The 23277-nt window shown below is 41.1% G+C and overlaps 1 protein-coding gene across 6 annotated transcripts in view; it reads left to right on the top strand.

The window, feature by feature from the left end:
* Positions 1-8121: 8121 nt before the first annotated feature.
* SCYL3 (SCY1 like pseudokinase 3) overlaps positions 8122-23277 on the top strand; it is a 40662-nt gene continuing 25506 nt past the window's right edge. For 4 of the 6 annotated variants that reach the window (XM_036848696.1, XM_036848685.1, XM_036848707.1 and 1 more), the window contains exons 1-2: positions 8122-9461; positions 14736-14953. In XM_036848696.1, the coding sequence (XP_036704591.1) occupies positions 14789-14953 (165 nt within the window). In that variant the 5' untranslated portion in view covers positions 8122-9461; positions 14736-14788. Of the gene's footprint in view, positions 9462-10532; positions 10674-14735; positions 14954-23277 lie in introns of all 6 variants that reach the window. The other 2 variants (XM_036848670.1, XM_036848677.1) reach the window with 2 other exon arrangements.

The following is a 23277-nucleotide window of genomic DNA, read 5'->3' as shown; positions in this document are numbered from 1 at the left end:
ATTTCAGATTTGCCATGAACCAACAACTCCCATTGCTCCCCTTTTTGACTAGGAGTGTCCTTTGTGGTTATCCTGTCCCTGTCTCACCACTGCATATTGGGTGGGAGTAGAGGGGTGATGTGGCAGGTAACTTATTTCAGTTCACAAGTCTCTGAATCAAGAGAAGCCGTAATAGAGGAGAACCTGAAAATCACACCCAAGGGGCCTCATCCTCACCTGAATATGATTTTGATGAGAAGCTCCCGTACTTCAAGCCAGAGCCTAATGCCATAATGGTAGGTGACTTTTGGGGGGAAAATTAAGTATATTCTGTATGTGGACAGAGTATAAATAATGCAGCCATACGGCTATGTGGTTTGATTGGAAAAGATGGCCATGGTATTTTTCTGCTCCTCTCAACGTGAGATGGACTCTGTTTCTTCACTTCTTGAATCTGGGCTCACCTTGTATCTTGCTCTGACCAATACAATGTGGCAGAAATGATATGTGAGTTCTGGGGCCTGCACCTCAAGAAGGCTTGCAGCTCCTGCCTTTGCCCTTGTAGAATGCTCCCTGAGCCTGACATGCTGTGAAAATACTTGGAGAAGCCCAAACATCCCAGCTGTCTCAGCTGAGCCGCCCACCCCAACCCTGCTGACATATCACCAAAACTCAGTTATGTGAGTGAGCCCAAGTAAGTCCAGAAGAAGGACCTCCCATTCAACCAAAAAACTGAAAAATGATAAATTGATGTTGTTTTAAGCCTGTGAGTTTTGGGCTGATGTGGCCGATTGTGTTTCCAGTGATGGCCCCTCTGATATATCCCATCCCACATGCTCGGCTAACAAAGTGATATTGACACTCCCCCCATCTAGGAATGGAGTCTATGTCCCCTCCCCTTGGGCCTGGGTTTCAACCAACAGCATTAAGCCGAAGTGATGTTACATGACTTCCTAGGCTAAGTCATAAAAGTACTTTCACTTCTGCCTTGTTCTCTTGGAACCAGCTGCCATGCTGTGAGAGGGTCCAGCCACATGGAGAGGCCAGGTATAGGGCTTGCAGGAGATGGTCCCATCTGAGGTCCCTGCAGACAGGTAGGATCAACAGCTAGAGGTGAATAAGCCTTCAGAGGATTCCAGCCTTCCCCCCACCCCCTACCCTCAAACCCCCGCAGAGGATACCACACGAGCCAAGATCAGCTGCCCTGCCAAGCCCTGCCCAAACCCTTACAGATTTGTGAGCAAAAAGAAAAGTAATGTTGCTGTTTGAAGCTCTTAAATTTGTGATGGTTTGTTATGCAGCAATTGATAACTGATACAAATTATATCAGAGAGTGATATATATAAAGGCCTATACAAATGCTTCAAATCACAAGTACTAAGACTTCCTTAAACCTTTCACTTTCTCTCCACATCTATTACCACCACTAGTATTTTCCACAGATAGGAAGACTGTGAGTTCATGAGAGTTGTTACCTAAATGAAGAACAATCAAGAACAACAACGTATCACCCTGTAGAGTGACTATTTTAATTCATTTCCCAGCAAAGTTATCAGTTCCTATAAATCGTGATCTCTCAAGGCCATTTAGAAATATTTTGATTACCAGAGGTCCAACATACGGGGCTTTGCAGTATAAAATACTTGTGTGTGATTCTCATGACCGCTCAATATAGAAACCCTGTAGTTAATTAACTTGTGAGAAGAAATGTTTAGCATGCACTTAACTTCATCTACTCTTTTCTCTTCCAGGCCTCTTAATCTTGTTTGGTTGGTAGTTTGGGGAACTGAAGTAAGTGAATCTGGAATCTGGAAGTTGGTAACTGCTACTTAAAAGCAAAATAAATACCTCTTATGAGGTCAGCTCTTTTTCCTCCTTACCTGCAATTTACCAGTGTCTCAAGTCTGCTGTGTCATCAGCCCTGGGCTAGGGCGTGATTGTGAAATTGAACCCCAGAGAGCATGAATATTATTGTTTGCCCCAGGTGGGATGTGGAGCTGCGCATTAAGGCCTAGAGTCCAGGAGGGCAAGTTAAAGAGGCATTGAAACTTCTCAGTTTAGCTTAACTTTCAGGGCTCATTTATTTCCAATCCTGGGCCAAAGGAATCCATTTTAATTCAGTGATTTCAGAAAGGAGACCCCTAATTTTGGAAGGGAGCTCAAAGGGATCTGCAAAGCCCAGAAATGCAGTGAAATACTTTCAAAATGGAAGCCCAGCCTATCAATCATATCTCATTGAAATTAGTTAAGTCTAACCACTTGCTTTGTTTTTTAACATTCCTAATGTTGTCTTTATGACTATCCCCAATTAATTTTCCATTTTTGTCACACTTGACTTTTAGTAACATAGAATATGACATAAGGCACATACCGATACAGGGTCCCCTTTTGTCACAACTGCTGACAACACCTTGATGAGTATTATATCCATCCTCCTTCATGTGCAGGTGTGTGCATGCTCACACATATTATATGCGCATTTTTAACTGAGAAAAAAATTCACACACCATAAAAGGCATCGTTTTAAAACGTACAATTCAGTGGTTATTAATATAGTCATCAGTTGTGCAACCATCACCACTATGTAATTCCAGAACATTTTCATCAACCTGAAAAGAAGCCCTGTACCAATTAGCATTCACTCCCCATTCCCCTCTACCTCCAACCCATGGCAACCACTAATCTACTTTCTGTCTCTGTGGATTTACCTGTCCTGGATATTTCATATAAATGGAATCATAATATATGGGCTTTTGTGTTTGGCTTCTTTTACATAGAATAAAGTTTTCACAGTCCTGTATGTTCTAGTATGTGTCAGCACAGATCTTCCTCGACTTACCACGGGGTTACATCCAGATAAACCCATCGTAATGTGAAAATATCATAAGTGGAAAATATATTCGATGCACTTAACCTACTGAAGATCACAGCTTAGCCTAGCCTGCCTTAAACATGCTCAGAACACTTACATTAGCCTACAATTGGGCAAAATCATCTAACACAAAGCCTATTTTATAATAAAGTGTTGAGTATCTCATGTAATTTATTGAATACTGTACTGATGTAACACTACAAGAGCTTCCAATCTAAGTTTACATTTCAGTTCCTTATTCCTTTATTAAATTATCTTTAAAATTACAAAAGTAATCTATGCTCACTCTATCACAAAAAAACACAAAATATGCAGATATATCATGAAAAATAGTAATTCCATCTCCCTACCCCACACAGTGACTATCAAAACAGACTAGTATCTATCTTTCCACAGTTCCATTCACCATTCATCAATAAATGCTTGTTGACAACCTACAATGAAGGTTAGATCAATGAACAAAACAAAATTATTTCCCTTGTGGAACTTGTATTACAGCAGAGGAGAAAGAAGCCACTTAAATATAATTGTTTAAAAAGATAGAATGGAGTCTCTCAGGTAAATATGAGTCACACGTTAAGGCTTTGAAGCCCTAAGGCCATGGAAAGGCAAAGGTTCAAGAATGAAAGGAATGAGAACTCTGATGAAAAAAGCCAGGCCCCCTGGGGTCTGGACCAGTCACAGAACAGCAATAACAGGATGTAATAGTGTTTGAATGTTTGACATGTGGTAGCCCTTGACATGCTTTACCTAATCTAACCCTCACAAACACAAGTAGGTACTACTTTAATCCTTATTTTGCAGCTGAGAACATGGAGGTTGAGTAAAATGAATTTGCCCAAGAATACTCCAGACAGTGAGTAGCAAAAGTGGGCTCAAACCAAGATCTGCTAACATTGGAGCCTGCCATATTGGAAGAAAATATGCAGTGAGGTTGAAAATAGTCTTAGTGAGAGCAAAACAGGGAACTAGCTAGATGGGATCTGGTCAGAAAGTGGTGCTGTGATTTTGAAAATGATGCACAGTTGAGACCGTAGGGTATGACCTGAGAAAGGCTCGTGGGTCTCCCAGACACGTCTCTGAAGGGTGGCCATAGATGGTCGTGCATACTAGATTCTAGTGTCTGGTCCTCAGCTTTGCTGGATTGGAATTGAGAGTTTGGACACCAGCTATGATCAAGTTCTAGGAGAAAAAAAATAACAAACTCAAAAAAGACTGATGCATATAAAAGCAAGAAGTAAGGGACTTCCCTGGTGGCGCAGTGATTAAGAATCCGCCTGCCAAAGCAGGGGACACAGGTTCAATCCCTGGTCCTGGAAGATCCCATATGCTGCAGAGCAACTAAGCCCGTGCACCACAACTACTGAGCCTGCGCTCTAAAGTCCGTGAGCCACAACTACTGAGCCCGTGTGCCACAACTACTGAAGCCTGAGTGCCTAGAGCCCGAGCTCTGCAACGAGAAGCCACTGCAATGAGAAGCCTGTGCATTGCAACGAAGAGTAGCCCCCTCGCGTGGCAACTAGAGAAAGCCCGCGTGCAACAGTGAAGACCCAACACAGCAAAAAATAAATTAATTAATTAAAAAAAAAAAGCAAGAAGTAATTTATTAATTTACAAAGAGAAGTAGAACCAGAAAGTATGAATACCTAGTTAGCATGCACTCATGAGAGTGGCTCACATAGGCTCATGAGAGCTGACTGTTAAATGTTCAGGAATTTTGGAAACCAGTTGTTAAACACAGCCATTGTTAAAAATTAAATTACATAAACTCATCATTAAATATATTTTTAAAGGTAAGAAAGACTAAGAACTCATCACTTAAAACTTATTTTACTATATTATATTATTATCTATGCTCAGAGGTTATTTACATCTTTTATAGCTCTACGATGGAAATACTATATAATGTGGGAGCACATTTCTTCCCAACTCTGCATTCAGTGATGTCATATTGATACCTTGAAGTTGGCCATGGTGGGAGTATTTACACTATAGAAATCAGCAAATGCTACAAATCAGGGCTTTGTTTAATGTTTTGTTGATTGTCTAGAGTTAATAAAGTGATGAAGAATGTTAATAACAATGCAAATTAAACTTAAAAGTCTTTCTTGACCTACATTAGAAATTGAGGAAATATTCTTCTAGTATTCAAAAATATTATTGGTTTCAGCATAGAAGGTAACTCACAACCAACATATGTCTTTCTCGTTTCATTTTCATCTTAACTGTTAATATAAATGAAAATAGTAACCACCTTTCATATCAAAACTACACTCATTCACCAGTTGCAACCATAGGTTGACCATGAACACAAGAGTATGGCAAAAATCAATGAAAGCATACTGTGAGAATCAACTGGTTATGTGGAATTTACAGTAAAGAATATTATATATGGACAAAGAATCTTACACAGAGAGGCAGTAGTCTCTAAATTCATTTGTTCAGATACTGTGTTGTGTATAGCTGAATCATACAGTATATCAGGATATTTACAACTTGATGAGACCATGATGCCCCAATTTTCGTCTCCTGTCTGGGCCTCTGCAGTGATTCTTCAAACCTTTATAGCCATCAGCTGACTTGATAGCTCCACTTGGATGTTTAACAGGTTCTGCAAACTTGTTATTGTTTCACCATGCATCCAATTGCTAGAGCCAAACCCAAGGCAGCAACCTTGATCCCTTACTTCACTTCCTCTTACCAGCTAATACCATTCATTCTATGTCTTAGTGGGCTTGCACTGCCCAAACAAAATACCATAGACTCAGGGGCTTAAACACCAGACATTTGTATCTTCACAGTTCTAGTGAGAGCTCTCTTCCTGGCTTGCAGATGACTGCCTTCTCACCCTGCCCTCATGTGGCAGAGATAGAGAGAGAGCACGGACTCCGGTGTCTCTTCTTATAAAGGCACTAATCCCATTATGAGGATCACACCCTCATAACCTCATCTAACCCTAACTATTTACCAAAAGCCCATCCCCAAATGGGGTTAGGGCTTCAATACATGAATTAGGGTTTAGGACTTCAATATCTAGATTTGGTGGTGGTAGTTGGGGGGGTGGAGAGTTGGGGGTGCACAGTTCAGTCCGTAGTCCTCTATTCCAAAATATATTTCTGACTACTTAAGTCCATCTTTATTCCTTGTCCTGTAGCCCAAGTCACTATTATTCCCCACATAGACTATTGCTAAAGTCTCCTAACCTGTCTCCTTGCTGCCCTTCTCTCTTCTTATGATCCATTCTCCATATAATGGCCAGCGTGAGTTTTTAAAACTGTAGACTAGATTGTTACTCTCTTGCTTAGAATCCTCAGTGGTTTCCCAAAACGCCTTCCCATGACCCTCAAGCCCCAGCCTCTCCTAGTGGCCTCGTCGTGAACACTCTCCCCTTTAGTTACTATACTCCAGCCACACTGGCCCTCTTCCTGTTCCTTAGACACATCAAGCTAGTTCCTGCCTTGGGATGTTTTCCGTTGCTGTCTCTGTGCCATAGATCTTCACATAATTATCATTCAGTGTTAGATCAAACATCACCTTTTCAGAGGCCATCTTTGGAGATCTGTCTAAAATAACTCCCTTTCCTCTCCTGTCTTCGCCCTTACCCTATTACTCTCTATCACATTGGGGTGGCAGTACTGCATAATGGTTAAGAAAATGAAATCTGTAGGCAAACTACTCTATGCCATTACCAGCTGTGTGACTTTGGTCAGCTTACCTAACCTTTCTGTGCATAACTTTTCTCATGGGTAAAGTGGGATTGATGTACAGCTTAAATGAATTAACGCACAGTAAATACTCAACACGTGTTAGCTGCTATTACTACCTTGTTTTATTTTTTTCATGGAATTTACCATTATCTGAATTTATCTTTATTCATTTATATATCGTTATCTGAATTTATCTTTATTCATTTATATATCGTCTATCTCTCCCCTTATGGCCGCCGCCACCTGCCACCTCCCCTCCAAGACGTGAGGTCTGTGAGAGCAGGAAATTTATCTTGTTTTGTTTGCTGTAATATTTCCCCAGTCTCTAGAGCAGAGGCTGGTATATAGTGAGCACTTCTAAAGTATATGCTGACTAACTAAATGAACAAGAAACAATTGTCAGAAAAGCCTCAGAGTAACCAGGGTAGTGTAGAGTCATTTAGCTCATACCCAGCTTCACACACAGTAGATTGAAACTTATTTGTTGGTGGTGGCACAGGGCACTTCAAAAAACGAAAGTAACATTCCTAGCACTAAGCTACTAGCACCTCCTCAATCACTTAAAAAGAAAAGTTTTATTTGGGCCCCTCAAAGAACCCACTTTTCTGCAATGACTGTTATCTTTTTCCTCCTTCTTTTCTTAGCGGTCAGCACCGTGCATGGCTCAGAAAAGGTGTGTCAAATATCCGTGGAATAAACATAGTCTGTAACATAAGGTTGTAAGTTCTATAACATTTGTATAGTGTTTACAGTTTACAAAGCAGGCCAATATTCCTTACAACGTGGGTATCATGATGTCTGTGGTCGACTTTAAATTTCTTCAGGACAGTGTAATATTCTGTGTGGGTCATTTGGTTGAAGCTATGCCCTGGAAGCTGCTGGCATTCTAGTAATTAGGAATCCACACTCCAGGAGTAGTTAGCTAGCATCATACCAGAAAGGTCACATTCCAGAGATGGAGCTACAAATACTTTAGTCACCTTGATCTCTGATGACACTGGATGTTTTGCTAATTATCAGAGTGAGTGCCAGAAATGGCTTTTGATTGGCAAAAATAACAGCTTATTAATTATTATGATGAATACTAGAGATGAGCTCTCAAAAGAATGCTCTCCACTCCTGAATAAACAGGGTGAGCACTAAAAATTCGAGTCCTCAGCCTTTGGAGATGCCACCTGAGGCTTCATCGCTATTGGTCCTGGCTCTACCATGGGTCTGGAAGATTTCTGGTTGCCAGATGCTGGCGGTAACTATGATGATAACAGAATCCTGCCTCTGCAGCCCTGTACTTCTGTTTCTCAGCTTTCTAGCGCAAGGTGGTGGTCAAACCATTTACAACTGCACCCTCCAATACTGTAATCTTTATCTACATGTGAATTTTGAGCATTCATATATGGTCAGTTTAAATTGTAAAACATACATATCAGATTACGAAGACAGTACAAAAAATGTAAAATATCTCATTAATAATTTTTTATTTTGGGTACGTGTTTAAATGACAACCTTCTGGCTATGTGTTAAAATATAATACTAAAATTGACCCCACCTCATTCTTTTTACAGTTTTGTTGCTGTTGTTGTTGTTGTTTTTGTTTTTTTGGCTGCACCAGGTGGCATGCAGGATCTTAGTTCCCCCGCCAGGTATGGAAGCCGTACCCCCTTGCAGTGTGAGCTCAGAGCCTTAACCCCTGGACCACCAAGGAAGCCCCTCTTTTTATCTTTACTGTTTTAAATATGGCTACCAGAAAATTTTAAATTACCTATGTGGCTCAAATTCTATTTCTATAGGACAGTGCTGACCTAGGAAGGAGAGCTCGACTTTCAACAAGCTAATAGGACAGATTAAATACTATTTGTGCCTGCTTTCTAATAAATATTCATTTCTGAATACGGGACAAAATTGGGTTTGATATTTGCTTTCACTTAATCTAGTGAAGAAACTGTGGAATCCTTATCCATACTGTAACAAACCAGAAAGAATTTAAAACTTTTAGGTGATCAAATGATTTAGGTCAGCTGTGAACTGTGAGGTTGTAAAAGCGTTAAATAGTAGCGATGACTACTACTAAGCTCATATGCAAGATAACAGAGAAAATATACTGGGTTTGAGCCATGTAGTTTTAAAACTATCACGTATATTCATTCTATTCGCACAACACCCTATTAAGTAGAAACCATCAATATTAATAATAAGTACTATTAATATTAATAGTCCCAATTTGACTCTCTGCTGGTTTTAGCATAACTTCAGATTTCCCATTTGAAAGGGCTTCAGCCGGAATCACTTCTACCTCTGCCAGCTTCAGCTGCGGATCCGTACGACTTCCGCCCACGCAGCGCAGCCAATCAAGGCTGCGGGGTGAGCGACGTCACTCTCCCAAAAGTCCTCGCCAATTCCCAGAGTACTCCTCTTCTCCGTCCTGCCTCCTTTCTATTTGTCAGAGGCGACCGGCGGCCATTTTAGGTTCGGGCGGAAATCCAGTTAAGACCGTGCGGTTAAAAGCCTGAAAATTAAAATCAAAGCAAACTTGCAGGTTCAAGTCAGAGCCCAAGAGAAGAGACATCTTCACTGACTAACTAGGAGGCTGGGGACAGAGAGTGAACCGCAGGGCCGGCACCCCCGCCCATACTCAAGATGGCGCCGTCCTGAGAATCACCGGCGCGGCCGCCCCATCTGGGTTCCGGGTTCTTTTGCCCCCAGTGGTGGCGTTGTAGGGCTGAAGGCTGGCATCCTGTCCGGCTTCCGGACCCGTCTCTATGGTGCCGGAGAGACGGGACCTCAGAAGATTGTGGGTGTAGTGGCCAGAGTATCACGGGGGAGGCAAGGGTGGTTGGTGTCAGCAGGGGGCGAAGAGGGGACCGAAGCTAAGATCCTCGGCCGCCTCCCCCGCCGCCTTCCCGCAGGTAACAGGGAGCCCCGCGCTCCGTCCTCCGTCAGTGCGGGCCTGGGCCGCTGGGGAGGGGGCCGGGCCGGGAGCGAGGCGCGGAGGGGTGGGGGGAACGCGCGCCCCGCTCGCGGGTCCGCGCTTGGGGCCCGCTCGGGGGCGAGCTCGGCGTGGCGTCGCTGCCGGTTGAGCTCTGCTTCCCACCTCCGCGCAGTCTCCCCCTGCTTTCTGCGGGGCGCCCTGCTAACCTGGGCTTCGCGGGCGGCCCCCGCCCGGGGCGGCGCTGGCGGCCGGAGCTATCGAAGGAAGCCGCGGAGCCCGGCCTCGCGGGCAGGTGTGAAAGGTGAGGGGCCAGCTAAGCGGGAGCGCCGCCACCGCCCCTCAGAGACCCAGGGGAGTCGCAGTCGGACCCCCGCTGGCCCCCAGCCCCCGCGCCCGGGCCGCCCTCTTCGCCGCGGGGGTGGGGCGAGTGTGCGCGGCGGGGCCGAGCCGCGGGGAGCCTGGGGTTGCCCCCGCGCTGGGATGCTGCCTTCATTCTCGATCCGAGACCAGTGCCAGGCCCCCAGAGGCCCAGCTGGTTCCTGTCTTTGGGTAGTGCATTTTGGTAGTGCATTTAGAATGAAGATGAAACAGTTCTGGGAAAATCGTATGTAGGAAACCGTGTGAATACTTAGAGTTGGGTCCTGAATTGTGGAATCCCTGTTACTCTTTTTAAGGACCCGTGTGCATACCCACATAACATCCCATGTCTTAGCTGAAATCATACTTAGTTCTTTCGCTACGCAAAGGCTTCATAATGTATTGCCGGACTGAGTTCAATATAGGGAATATATACGTGAAACAGATCAAAGCAAACGGCCCGAAGTAATGTTATCACTAGATAACGAAATACCAATCAATACCGGGTGTCCTTTGAACTCACAGTGCAAGCCCTTATCGTTGGAACTTCCAAGCTGAGGGAGCTAGGATAACGATCATCTAGATTACTTGCTGTGAAAAGAACAGAGGGAGAGTTCCCCAGAGGACACTGATTTCTTAGTTTAGTGTATGAGTTGCCCAGTGACCTAGACAAGGGCTTTTAATCCCACAGGTGGCCCAGAAACTTGATGTGCTGCCCAAGGAAGCAAAAGGATGGAGGAAGATAGGTGAACAGCATTTTAAAGAGAAGACCATCATGCGTATTCAAGTCAGAAACTGTGTACGCCACATTTTATGATAGAGAGTGGAGATGGTAAATTCTGCAAAATATCCATGCTAATATTCAAATATCATTTTCTGCCTTTTTGTGACTTTTTAATTTCAAAGTTAAATGATTTGGTGTTTTCCCCTTTACTCCTCAAAACAGAAAAAGATAGTATTTTGGAAGTCCAGGTGTTATTGTTTATCAGTATTACATTTCAGTAAATCCATTTAGCTGAATTACCATTTTTAAAGTACTGTTGATAGCAACCGTTTTTGTGCCTCTTAGGGTACAGTTTTGTGAAGTTAAGAATTACTGCTTTAAGACCATCAAATTGCAGTCAACAGCACATCTTTTTGTTTTCCCCCTAATGAAGTTTGCACTGGACATAGGCTATAACCCAGCTACTCTGTAAGCATTGCACGGATGGTATCAGTAGACTTCTGTCAACAGTAATCATGCTTTCAAACCAATAAAATGTCAGCCTTTTGAGTTCTCACAAGGAAGGGATTCATTCCTTTCAATTTTTAAGTGGCATTTCTTGGGGTCTTAGACCCAAATACATACTGCTAAGAAAAACTGCCAGTTTTAACCTCTTCCTAAAGCTTTTATAACCCTAAATTGTTAATGATCTTATAGTGGAATTCAGAATATTAAATGAAAGGTTAATAGGTGTTGTAAGGCCCAGTATTCCCACAAGAAGGTATTTTGCTATTTAGAAATGACTAAGTTCATTGACTGTCCATTGCTGTACCTGTGCTGACTGCCATTCATTCAGCCAGAGCCTGCCCCTGACTCTTGGGACCATTTTATCTCCTTTGGAGATTAATATTAAAGCTAAGTGAATGGCATGATTTTCTGCCAAGAAGATTATTTTCTTGCAGCAATTCCTTATGTGTGGATTTTGGAAAGCTGTATGTGGCTAAGAGAGAGAAGGAAGTTAGACTAGCTTCAGATACACACTTTTCGAAGCACTTCTCTAGCTCTTTTCTTTAGTCTGACTGGTTTTTCAGACAAGAGGAGTTAGAAAGAACTCCTGCTTATGAAATGGCAGTTGGTTTCAAAGAACATGGACCCATTCAGGCTACCTCAGGTGTGCCTCAGGCTACCCATGATTGTAAGGATGGCAGTGAGGCAGTGGATTCGAAGCTGGGCTTCTTGTAGCCTCGAGTTGGAGTAGTAACGTGAGGCTCTAAATCTAAGTTACTCTCCCAGTGTTTGCTTTTCCTTCTCCTGCTGCCAGCTGGCTTCTTCTGTACTTGCCAGGTTTCTGCTTTTACGTGGCTTTGGCTTGCCATAGCCCTGACTCTACCTCATGGCCTCCTTTTACCTTCAGCTGTGCTGCTAACAGACAAAAATATCTCTTGTTCATTCAGATTCCTGGGGCAGACGGTGATTGTCCAGCTTAGCTCTTCATCCAGGTCATGGGTCCTAGAGATGGCTCATGTGTGATTAGACTGCCCTTTGGCCCAGGGTAGGCACCTGACGCATAAACTGTGCCCAAGAAGAAGGCAGGTGCTAAACATGACCCTCCCGACTGGGGTGGGAGTGGGAGGTTGCTGCAGGCGCCACACCACCTCCAGAATAGGGGAATTAACGGTAATTGCTTTTCTCCAAGATCCTACATAAATGCTAATTTTATTTGTAGTCCCAGTAGAAGGATGAGTGTTACATACACAGGTGACCCTTGAACAACATGGGTTTGAACAGCACACGTCCATTTACACGCAGATTTTTTTCAATAAATATGCACTGCAGTATTTCACGGTCTGCAGTTGGTTGAATCCCCTGCGTTGGTTGAATCCACAGATGTGGAACTGCAGGTGTGGAGGATCAGCTGTAAAGTTACACTCACACTTTTGACTGAGAGGGTGTTGGTGCCCTTAACCCCTGCGTTTTTTAAGGGTCAACTGTAGTTGAGATACTTTTTAATACTGCTTTTCGTTTGTTGGTTTGTTTTTTTACTTCTCTCTATCATTCTTAAGAAAGAGAAATTGCTTGGTAGGTAGGAGCTCAGTGAATTTGTTACAAATCCAGCTTAGTTCTTATCCTCAGAAACATTCTTGGGTTTAAAAAAAAACATCAGTTTTAGGTAGCTTTAGCCCTTTTATGTGTTGTATTCCTTATTCAGTGATGTATGTGGGTCTGTAGGCCCTTGAAATTCTCTGTTTGGGGTATCTGTTTTGAGCAGCATTACATACTCTGATAACCTAGTAAGCGTTGTATGGAACTTCACCAAAGTGGAAAAAAATCCAAATAGAAGGTCAGTATATAATGATTCTTGGGTTTATATTTACCCAAAGGATACAGATTTTAAACTGAATTTTTTTAAAGATCCACATAGAATTTGGGGCTGTTTTTTAGAACTAGCAACTTGTTTCCCATACTGCCAGAGTTAGTAAGAACTCTTTTTATCTTTTATTTTTTAAATAATGGTAAAGCCAGAACTGAAAACTGACTGCCACAAACTTTTCAGACATGTGTTGTTTGGCCTATACAGGTTTAAAAACATTTGAGCCAATGTTGGAAAATAGGAAATTTCCACATAACTATTCAGGCTCTTGGCTCTGTACGGTAAATGGTGTGACCTGCCAACTCTGAAATGGCAGTCCTGGTTGGAACCTTGTGATGGTGGCTCCCGTCAGAGTGCAAGCCCAGTCAGTAGGTGCCTGTGCACACAGTAGGCCTTTTGCTCTTCCACCAATACTGCTGCACTGCTGTGCAGTGTCTTTTGTAACCATGTGAGTTTGTATCCCTGTTGTAAAGAAAGATATGCTCTTTTATGGAAGATTTGGGAGGTGCAGGTGGATGTATGTCTATGTTTATATATATATATATGTGAATCATCCATGATCTGACGCCCACAACAAACCTCTGTTAATAGTTTACATATTTTTTTCTAGTCTGTGTGTGTGTGTGTATGCACGTGTATGTATATATATAGATAGCTATAGCTATAGATCACTCATCACTATAATCATAATCCAAATACCGAATATATCCATTCTCCCCAAAGTTTCCTTATACCCCTTTGTAATCCTTTCCTCTCCTGTGGCCCCTCTAACTGCCCTCACCCCAGGCAACCACTGATCTATTTTCTGTCATTATATAGTAGTTTGCATTTTCTGGAATCTCATGTACGTGTGGGTTGTCTTTTTTAAATTTTATTTATTTATTTATTTATGGCTGTGTTGGGTCTTCGTTTCTGTGCGAGGGCTTTCTCTAGTTGCGGCAAGTGGGGGCCACTCTTCATCGCAGTGCATGGGCCTCTCACTATCGCGGCCTCTCTTGTTGCGGAGCACAGGCTCCAGACGCGCGGGCTCAGTAGTTGTGGCTCACGGGCCTAGCTGCTCCGCGGCATGTGGGATCTTCCCAGACCAGGGCTCGAACCCGTGTCCCCTGCATTGGCAGGCAGATTCTCAACCACTGCGCCACCAGGGAAGCCCCGGGTTGTCTTTTTAACATTTGAGATTATACAATTTTACATTTTCCCCTTTTTAGCCTAACTTTGAAGACAGTTACGGGATTGTACTTCTTCTTATGTTTATTGTCACTTGCGTTCAATGAGTAGTCTGTTTCCTTTCCTATTAATCCACAGGTGTTTTAGTGTTTTCTTGGTTTATATGCACTTTCCATTTGTTAACATGTTTTTCATCATTGTTAGAAATATTCTCCAGTTCGTATTGTTTTCCTTATAATTATACGTTATTTTAGACATGCAGAAGTTCATCATCTTTGAGTGATCAAGTTTTGCAACACTTTCGTCTGCGAGGCAGGACATGAGTGGTTTTAGGGAGCAAGAGAGTTCTTACTCTGTATTTGATCGCCTTTCCACTGTGAAAGTTCTGCGTGTGCGCAGTGGGGGGTTGGGAGCAGCGGTAACTGCTTGTGTCTGTTTGATTAAGTGTATTTTCTCTAGAGCTGAAAGTTGTTAATTGACAAGCATTGCAGGTAACTTGCTGAACATTTACTACTTCTGTTGTCAAACAGCCTATTTTATGAGGGTTGTAGGAACTAGTAGGGTTGAGTGCCTGGGTCTGAGTACTCGGCTATCTCTGGCTCATGTCTCAGATAGAAACTCAATGTTAGGAAATGTTTTCTGTTTTCTTTCAGGTCTGCTTGGCTTTGAGGAGGAGCTGCAGCACCCCTGCCTCACGGCCTAAGGGATGGGCTCAGAGAACAGCGCTTTGAAGAGCTATGCCCTGAAGGAACCACCGTTCACCTTACCCTCTGGACTTGCTGTTTACCCTGCTGTATTGCAGGATGGCAAATTCGCTTCGGTTTTTGTGTATAAGAGAGAAAACGAAGACAAGGTTAATAAAGCTGCCAAGGTACTGTAATAGGTGACTATCTAATAGTTAGTACTTTTTACTGTCGTCTTGTTTTCTATTAAAATATGAAATTAATGAACTTCAAAGGGGGTAGGTCATAAGGAATAGTATTTTTATTCATGTCCTTTAAAAATGTAGTTGCCCTTACTTCATGGGAATGTCTCCAACTTGCACGACAAGGTCAAGTACCATAGGTAAGCCAGAAGCTTATGCAACTCAGCGTGATAGCTCTTATCCTATTTTATTTTTTTAGTGAGAAAGTTTGGGAGGTGATTTTACATGGCTCATAGAAGATAAAGGGACTTAATCTAGCTTAGCAAAAATGCTGTAAGTATGGACATTTTAATCGGTGTATTGATGATGGACCTGGAAATTAAATATTTTAGGAACTGTAGCTACTGTTTTTTCTTTTCCTGAGGCATTGTGATGCTCCCAGAAATAATGTGAAACTGGAATGTGGGACTGGATGCCCGGGAAAGAAGGTGACCTGGGCTCTACTTCTTGCCGAGGGAGCTTAGAGCGTTAACTTCTGGCGGCTTCAGTTTCCTCCTGCCTCACACCTCCTAAGTGCTCCTCCCGGTAAAGGGTGCCAGTGCCATGCTGGCTGACCTACTGTCAGGGGACCCTGGCCTCTTACTAGAAAAAGTGATTTCTCCTTGGAATATAATTAAAGAAAACAGCCCTAAGTGTCTTTTCAAATTTAGTGAAAACAAAGGTATTAGGTGATATTTCCTTGGATAGCTAGCTGCTTCTTTGGGTATTCAGGCATTCAGATTATCTTCAGGAAGGTTCTGAAAAGGCACGCATTAATTAACTCTTCGTTGTTTACTATGGCAGGCGTACTTTTCAGATTGATTTGGTATCTTTATTTTGTTAGAGTTATGATCTACGTACCTTGAGTCACTTTGTACTATCAGCAAGAATGAAACATTGGTATCTATTTCATAGGTCTGTTTAAATGGTTTGTACCTTTTTTTATGATTATAAAGGGCTATGTTGTAATATGTAATATTAGTAATATAATTTTGGCATTTTGTTTGTCACACCGGTTCAGTATTTGATGTCTCTGATCAGGCATGAAGTTAACAGTTGTAAGGTGGTTCCTGAGGAAAACGTTCCTCTCAGGATGCATTTTCCATTTATGGACTGTGGTAAAAAGTATAGCTGGCTGTTGTATTGCTAAGTAATTGTGCTTTTTGGTAAGACTACGTGTTTGTCTCTTTTCATCCCAACTAGGAATTGTTAATAATTTTTTATTGTGATTTTACAAAAGATAAAATGCCTTGCCTCCCTGTTTTATTAACTGTATGTGCAGTTAATATCTGACATACTTCCTGTTATTTTCATCTGATAAGGTTGCACATTTTTTTAGTAATAATTTAGAGCGACCGTTACTAGTAAAGTACTAACGATTTACAATTCTTAGGGTTTTTTTCATCATACCATAAGATTTTTGAAAATTACATTAGTCTTTATGGTGTTTGTACCAAGAAAGTAGAACAACACAGGTCAAAAAGATTCTAAAGGAAAGAAACAAAGACCTGCGCTCAATGTTGGAGGACTTCCGTGCTGTAGGAATTGCAAAGCTTGAGAGGGAGGATTTTTTTCCCCCTTGGTGTCTGTGCATACTCTTCTGAGCCATGACTGAGCCTTTTCAAATAGTTCATACTTGTCTCTTATGTTCTTCAGGCCATTATGTGGCTTTGAATACCTGAGCCATGAACCTGAGAAATCTGAAATGGCAACAAAATGATAAGGAGTTTAGATGTAGGTTACAGTACTTGAGAAATGTATGGCATTGCATCAGGTTTTAGGAACTTGATTTCCAAGATACCTGAAGTATTAAAACACCATAGGTCGCTTGCCTCACTTTCTCTAGAGTTCAGGCTCCTAGTTCTACCACTGATAGTTCTAATGACCGTTTCAAGCAGATATAGCAGTGTTTTCCTTACCAAATATTGTTAGGTAGCGATTGTACTCTTCCTCCACTGTTGTAAATAAAAAATAACAATCACAGCACACTGTTCAACCTCTGAAAAAAGACGAAATGCAAGTATAACCTTTGACCACAAAACAACATCAGAAATACTTCAAGTCCATCATATCTTCTCATCTTATCTTGAATTCATTAGCTACAATAGTATAACTTTCTCACTGGTGATTATGACTCATTTCTAACCAATAGCCTATAAGGAATGATAAATCCTGGGTCAGAACTTGGTTACTGTGGTTTGCTATAATATAATCTAAGTGCTTAGTTAGGGCTTCATGGTGAGTACAGGCTCAAAGAATGATTCCTGAGTGTCTTTATACCAAGCAGCCACGTTGGAGTAGGTATATAGATGCTATGTCAGTGCTCTGCTTAGTGCCTTAGGAGACATTATGCTCTTCTCCGTGATGGGTTCAGGCTGCTTTGTGGAAAGGTTGGTCAACATATTTGAGAACCACATTGTGTGGGCACGAGAAAGAAATAGAAGGGATGAATGCTGTGCCTGCATTCTGTTTGGAAAATGCTTTACTGCTCTTCCTTAAGTTGACATTTGCTTTCTGTTCCTCTCCCTCTCCAGCCCTTTGCTATGCTACTTACAACCCTCATTCCAGTAAATCAACTTCCCTACATTGTTAGCTTTTAAAAAATGATTTCCTTCCCCTCATGATCAAAATCTGGTTCTCTTACAAGGCTTCTAAGCGTCAGCGGCACAGGAGAACTTGGAAAGTATTCCCCTCTCCCTCAGGTATGATGGGGTCACCAGGTGGAACTGGCCCTTTGCCAGCTCTCACCACAGTTTTCAGACTTCACAGTCTCATCCTTTCTTCTCTAAATATCTGTCAAAGCCTCTTGTCTGAACTCCAGATCTATATTTCCACCTGCCTATTGAATATCTCCACCTGGGTATTCCAGCAGCACCCAAATGCAGGCTTTCCAACATAGAAATCTTTTTTTTTTTTTTAACTTTTTATTTTATATCTAAGTATAGCCGATTAATAATGTTGAGATAATTTCAGGTGCACAGCAAAGGGACTCAGCCATACATATCCGTGTATCCATTCTCCCCCAAACTCCCCTCCCATCCAGGCTGCCACATAACATTGAGCAGAGTTCCCTGTGCTATACAGTAGGTCCTTGTTGGTTATTTATTTTAAATATTAGCAGTGTGTACATGTCATCAACTCACTAACTATCCCTTCCCCACCCCCGGTAACCATAAGTTCTTTAAGTCTGTGAGTCTGTTTCTCTTTTGTAAATAAGTTCATTTGTATCATTTCTTTTCCAATTCCGCATATAAGGGATATCATACCATATTTCTCTTTCTCTGTCTGACTTCACTCAGTATGACAATTTCTAGGTCCATCCATGTTGCTGCTAATGGCATTATTTCATTCTTTTTAATGGCTGAGTAATATTCCATTGTATATATGTACCACATCTTCTTTATCCATTCCTCTGTCGATGGACATTTAGGTTGCTTCCATGTCTTGGCTGTTGTAAACAGTGCTGCAATGAACATTGGGATGCATGTATCCTTTCGGACCATGTTTTTCTCTAGATACATGTCCAGGAGTGGGATTGCAGGGTCATATGGTAGCTCTGTTTTTAGTTTTTTAAGGAACAACGTAGAATTCTTCATTCCTTTCCCTTTCTGCATTTTATTCCTAGTTTATGATCTAACCTACAGGCAGTGGGCATTTAAAGACAGAACATACTTACCGTCTTTATCTCAGATTTGCATCTTACGGGTACAAGGAAGAATATTTCTCCCTGAAGATTCTTGCCCTCTAGTATAGGCATCTTGTTATTTTGTCATTATTTCTTTAATAGAGTAAAATTAAGGCTTTCTCCCTGTCTTAAAACTTGCAAGTGAATTTGATCTATAGTTAAGAACTACTACTTTGTGTTGTTTTCAAAGTGAAGTAGCAAATTAGAGGTAGAATGGTGATGAAAAGTTAAGCCCCTAAGGCTTGAATTAATTCTCTGGGTAACTGATTCCTGAAAAGTAGGGATAGTTTATATTCAAGACTAGAGTCACACACTTAACATCTCTGTGTGGGCATAGATAAGTATACATATTGGCACATTATCCGGTACTACTCATATTTAATAATAAAGGCCCTTACTCAGAATCCTTTTTCAGAGACCAGCACCTAGTACAGTGAATGAGATGTGATAGGCATTCAGTAACTTTGGGACAAATGCTTTCAAGTCACTCTCATCTGACAGCAGTCACCTGTCTTCACCAGAACAACAGCCATTTATGTCTTTAATTGATGTTCATTGAGAAAATATCCTAGTTACACTTAGCAAATACCTCTTGTTGTTCCCTCTGTTCTTTGGAGCAGCAGAAGCTTGGATCTATTTGATTCGTAACTGCTAACCTTTCCTGTGAATCTGTGCATAATTTTTGCATAACGTTGTGTGTGCCAAAGGGGAGTGACAAGTAAGGTTTTTGCTAAGTTAAGAGCTTTGTTCAGAATCATGCAAGAGTTATCCCATTCTTCATTCAACAAACAAGAAGTCACTTCGGATAAAGAATTTTGCTGGTCATGTAAGGTTAAAAGGATAAACAGAAGCAAAATAGAACATATTATTTATTAATCAGGTGAACATTTATTGACTGTGTATTTTCATGCCAGCACTGAACCAGGTAGCATTCCTTCTGACTTACTAGTCTGCCCTGAGTATTAGAAGGAGAATAAAAGAAGGTTTAAAACCAAAGGAGAATAATTAGAGCCCTAAGACACAAAAGCTGAATGAAGACTTTTTCCTGAACAGGCAAAAATGAAGTATTTCATGTTTGGCTTGCAAATTATTTGAAATGTTTCTTATAATGAAAATATGAAAGAGGCTGCATAATTTTACTTGGAAACCACAGCTCCAGAGATACCTGTAGGAAGTTCTCTTCATTTAACACACACGCATTCAACCAACCTGCTAGCACAGTTCTTGGCTTATCTGGACCTTTGCTGTATTTATATGGGTATGTATGGATTGTTTTAAAAGCTGATATACAAATTAATGGTTTATAATTGCTAGTTAAAAAATTTTTCTTAACTCTTTGTTGTTTATTAGAGTAAATCAGGGGAGGGTAACAGCTTCCTTCTTAAGAATAAACAAAAAATCCTATTGGGGCTATCCCCAGAGTTGGCAAAATTTGAGATAAGAAAATAAATTGGGCAAATCAATCCACTCAGAAGATTCTCCTATGATCTTACCTGGGAGAAGTTTAATAGACAAATGTGAGGTGACTGATATAAAACTTGTACCAATGCTGGGTTATGGGCTCTTCAACTATCCCATGTTCTTCTGAGAAGATGTTTTGGAACATTCCAAACTAACTGCTTATTTGTGAAAATGAAACCTGATATTATATTGGGGGCTGTTCTCCAAATGAAATTTTCCATCAGTCTCCTCCCAATTTGATGATTGGTTTACAAGGCTTCCCCAATGTCCAGTGGATTGTACAGGGTAGAACTCGGAGATTTAAAGTCATGTAATTTCTTTTAGAAAAACTGGGTGATTTGTAAGGAAAACCACCAATCCAGCATTTAAGTTTTGCTGTAAATACATGATAAGATTATTACCTGGGTTGGGAATTTTGGCTTATGGATCTCCTAAGTTACTCAGGTCAAATTTTAGGGGGTAAACAGCATGGGTGGAGATTGGAAAAATCTGGATCTCGTAAGTCTGTTATAAAACCAACCAGGGAAGGAAAGCAACTCAACAGAATTAACCTCTCGTGTTCAGACACAAAATTGTTTTATATTTGTCATCCATCTGTGTATACTCTTTGTCTGCTAAGAAAATAGGACAAAGGAAAAAGGTGTGTGTTTTGGGGGAGAATACTCCGTATTAGGAAGTTCTAAAGTGGGTTATCCATACCCTAGGGATTGTGCAGTATGATTCATTGCCATTTGGGGAAAATATATCAAGAATGTCTATTTAAGTTTACCTTTAATCTTTTATTTTGGTACTTTCTCTTTTTTTCCATTTATTTATTTTTGGCTGCGTTGGGTCTTCGTTGCTGCACATGGGCTTTCTCTAGTTGCAGCGAGCAGGGGCTGCTCTTCGTTGTGGTGTGCGGGCTTCTCATTGCGGTGGCTTCTCTTTGTTGAGGAGCATGGGCTCTAGGTGTGCGGGCTTCAGTAGTTGTGGCATGAGGGCTCAGTAGTTGTGGCTTGCGGGCTCAGTAGTTGTGGCGCATGGACTTAGTTGCTCTGTGGCATGTGGGATCTTCCCAGACCAGGGCTTGAACCTGTGTCCCCTGCATTGGCAGGCAGATTCTCAACCACTGCGCCACCAGGGAAGTCCTGGTACTTTCTGTTTTGTGGGTGTTTTATAGTAGTATATGTATTTTATATATATAACATATATATACAAAATATATATTATACGTTCATATAATATATATCATGCATAAGCTACATATTTAACCTTTTTACTGGTGTGAAGTGTGTGAACAAAAACCTTTGACGATCACTTTTCTAGATGATAAAAAGAAGTTTTAAAGATGGTTGAATATTTTAGTATTTTTTAGTATTCCATTTTAATTTATCTTGACTTGGGGGTCTGTATTTCTTTATTTTTTTAAAATGGTTGCACTAAGGACTTCAGTATACATAAATAACTTTTAATAGTCTACTTTTGGTTAGTATTGTACCACAGTCAAATAAAATGTAGAAGCCTTGGAATCATATAGGTGTCTCCAGCCCCCAACCCTGCCGTTCTTTGGTTACATATATATCAACTGTACGTGCACACTAGCACACAGGCATACATATACATCACACACATTGAAAATCTCACCAGGCAGTGTTAACAATATTTACTTTATGTAGGCATCTATATTTTAAATAAGAAGTAAAAAGTAACCTTCAAATTTATCCTGAGGTTTATTACTTCTGATTTCTGATGCTCTTCCTTCACTCCTGAAGATCTAAGTTTCCCTTTGATATCATTTCCTCTTCAGCTTGAAGAACTTTAACATTTTTGTAGAGCAAATCTTGTAGCAACAACTTTTCTATTTTCCATGATCAAAAATGCCTTTATTTTGCCTTCTTTCCTAAAGGATATTTTTGCTAGATACAGAATTCAGGGTTGATCTTTTTTTTTTTTCTTTCATTGCTTTAAAGATAGTTCCCCTTTGTCTTTTGGACTCTGTTTTCTTATGAGAAATTAGTATCATTCAGTTTGTTATTTCTCTCCACCTGTGTTGTTTTTCTCTAGCTGCTTCCAACATTTTTTAATATATCTTTGATTTTCAGCAGTTTGATCATAATGTAGTTCTATTTATCCTATTTGGTGTTCATTGAAGTTCTTAAATCTGTAAACTTAAGTATTTGGCCAGATTTGGGAAGTGTTCAGCCATTATATTTTTTAGCCCCAATTCTCTCTTCTTTCTTTTTCGGAACTCCAATTATATGCATTAAATTTTTTGTTATCGTCACCCAGTTTTCTAAAGCTCTGATCTTTTTTTTTTTTTTTTTAATACTTTTTCCTCTTTGTTCTTTAGATTGGTTAACATCTTCAGGTTTACTGACTCTTGCCTCTGTCATCATCATTCTGTTTTTCAGTCCATCCATTTAATTTTTTATTTGTAATATTTTTAATTTCCAAAATTTCCATTTAGTTCTTTTATGTAACATTCATGTCTCTTCTGAGAACTTCTATCTTACCACTTATCTCATAACTGTTTCCTTTACCTCCAGGGGGAATTGTTATAGTAGCTGCTTCAAATTCTTTCTGATAATTCTCTCTCTGGTCTGTCTGGTGGTCAATCTTGGGGTTGATAATTGTTGGTTGTCTTTTCACATTTTCATGGTTCTTTGTCAGTTGAGTGACTTTGGATTGCATTCCGGGCGTTTTGAATGTCCTGTTGCATAGACCTTGGTTCTGCTGTAATCCTCTGGAGAATATTGATGTTTTTTGTTTGCAGGCAGTCAGTCCCCTTGGGTTCAAGCTTCTTCTTCTTCTCCTTTTTTTTTTAACTACTCTCCTACCACCCTTCCTGTGCATGGTAGTTCAAACCTTAGTTCATTTCTCAAAACTTTGCTGTGCTCGTTTGGGTCTGTCCTGTGCGTGTTTGGTTCAGGGGTTAGTCTGAGACCTGCGTAGGTATACAGATAACTAGGGCATCTCCTTTTCCCTCCCTTAGCCCTCTCTCCTCTGGGGCAGCTTCCTTATACTCAGCCCTGCTTTGGTTCTCCTGGCCAGAAAGATGGCAAGGTTTCTCTCAGAGTTTTAGCCACCTTTGCTGCACTGCTCTGCACCTGGGGACCGCCTTCAGTGCACAGCTGTGAGAAGGGACATTCCCTGAACCGGGAAACTC

Source organism: Balaenoptera musculus, chromosome 1 (genome assembly GCF_009873245.2).
Source record: "Balaenoptera musculus isolate JJ_BM4_2016_0621 chromosome 1, mBalMus1.pri.v3, whole genome shotgun sequence".
In the NCBI taxonomy this organism is placed as follows: domain Eukaryota; kingdom Metazoa; phylum Chordata; class Mammalia; order Artiodactyla; family Balaenopteridae; genus Balaenoptera; species Balaenoptera musculus.
Note: the sequence above shows the minus strand (reverse complement) of the source record. Positions and strands in the feature narration are given on the sequence as shown.